This window comes from Monoraphidium neglectum (assembly GCF_000611645.1).
Source record: "Monoraphidium neglectum strain SAG 48.87 unplaced genomic scaffold scaffold06100, whole genome shotgun sequence".
Taxonomy (NCBI): domain Eukaryota; kingdom Viridiplantae; phylum Chlorophyta; class Chlorophyceae; order Sphaeropleales; family Selenastraceae; genus Monoraphidium; species Monoraphidium neglectum.
In genome coordinates this window covers 1-1,235 of record NW_014007534.1, presented here as the reverse complement: position 1 = coordinate 1,235, position 1,235 = coordinate 1, and the positions used below count along the sequence as shown (strand labels likewise).

At 74.3% G+C, this 1,235-nt stretch overlaps 1 protein-coding gene across 1 annotated transcript in view; it reads left to right on the top strand.

The window, feature by feature from the left end:
- Positions 1-1,223, top strand: part of MNEG_16199 (hypothetical protein) — a gene marked incomplete at both ends in the record, with an annotated part of 2,710 nt that extends 1,487 nt beyond the window's left edge. Inside the window, 2 exons of the mRNA XM_014035330.1 lie at positions 43-307; positions 535-1,223. Of these exons, the coding sequence (XP_013890784.1) occupies positions 43-307; positions 535-1,223 (954 nt within the window). The remainder of the gene's footprint in view (positions 1-42; positions 308-534) is intronic.
- Between the last annotated feature and the right edge of the window lie 12 nt (positions 1,224-1,235).

The window sequence follows — 1,235 nt, the reverse complement described above, 5'->3', positions numbered from 1 at the left end:
CCCGCCATGTCAGCCCCGCGCCTCTGGGCCGCGCGCCTGCAGCAGGACCCGTCCGGCAGCGAGGGCGTACTGCGCGCGGCGCCCGCGTCCGCGGCGCCCCCCGCGCCCCTGCCGCGGCCCCCGACCGAGGCTGCGCTGCTGGCGGCGGCGGCGCGCGGCAGCATGAAGCTGCGGGCCGTGGTCGACCGCGGGCTGGGCCACCTCCCGGACCCGCGGGCGGTGTCGCCGGGCGGCAGCCTCGACGCGCTGGCGGCGCTGCTCTCGCTGCTGGGCCACCTGTCTGAGGACTTCCTGCGGCAGCCGATAGGTGAGGGGAGGCGCACGGTTGCTGTCTTGATTAAGGCAGGGGGCCGCGCTTGTGTTTGTCACGGGTTGGAGAGCGCCTGCAGGCAGCACTGACTTGCGGGTTGTGGCTCGGCGTCTGGCACGCGCATTACTGCCTAGCAAACGACGGGTGTCAGCGCGACGACGCTCCTTGCATCCCCAACAACCCCTGTTTGGTGCATACCGTATCCTCGCCACCCTCCACCGCAGCCATGGCCAAGGAGGCGTGCACAGGGGCGGCCTACCCCTTCTGCCAGCGCCTCCTGGGGCTCGCCCTGGCCCAGGATGGAGGGGACCCCCCGGCGCCGCGTGCCCCCCGCAGGCCTCTGGGCCAGCAGAGGAAGGCAGCAGAGGACGGTGTGGGCGCAGGCACGCCGCGAGGGCCAGGGGGGGCGGAGAAAGAGCAGGAGGACGGCCGGGAGCTGGCGGCAGGCAGCAGCGGCGAGGGCGCGGACGATAAAAACCAGCAGGGGCGGGCCGGGCGGCGGCAGCAGCAGGCGGCGCAGGAGCAGCAGCAGCAGAAGCAGCAGGCGCAGCTGGCGGGGCAGCGGCGGCGGGCGTCAGCCACCGTCGCATCGGAGCCGCCACAGAAGCGCTCGAGAAGCGCCGCGCAGCCCGATGCTGAGGCGCAGCTGCTGGCTAACAGCCCAAGCGCCGACGGCAGCGGTCGTGCTGAGAGCAGCCGAGGCGGCAGTGGTGGTGCGCAGGGCGGCGGCTCTGTCGACACGGGGGGCGGGGGCGGTGTCGGGGCCAGGGGCGGCAGCGGGGGCGGGCCGTCCAAGGGCGCCGTGGTTGCTAGCGCCAAGGGCGCTCAGGTCAAGGGCAAGGGCAAGGGCCAGGGCCTGTCCTGCGGCAGCTGCCGGGGCTGCCGGTGGAAGAAGCCGTGCGAGAAGCTGCAGGTGAGGCTGGGG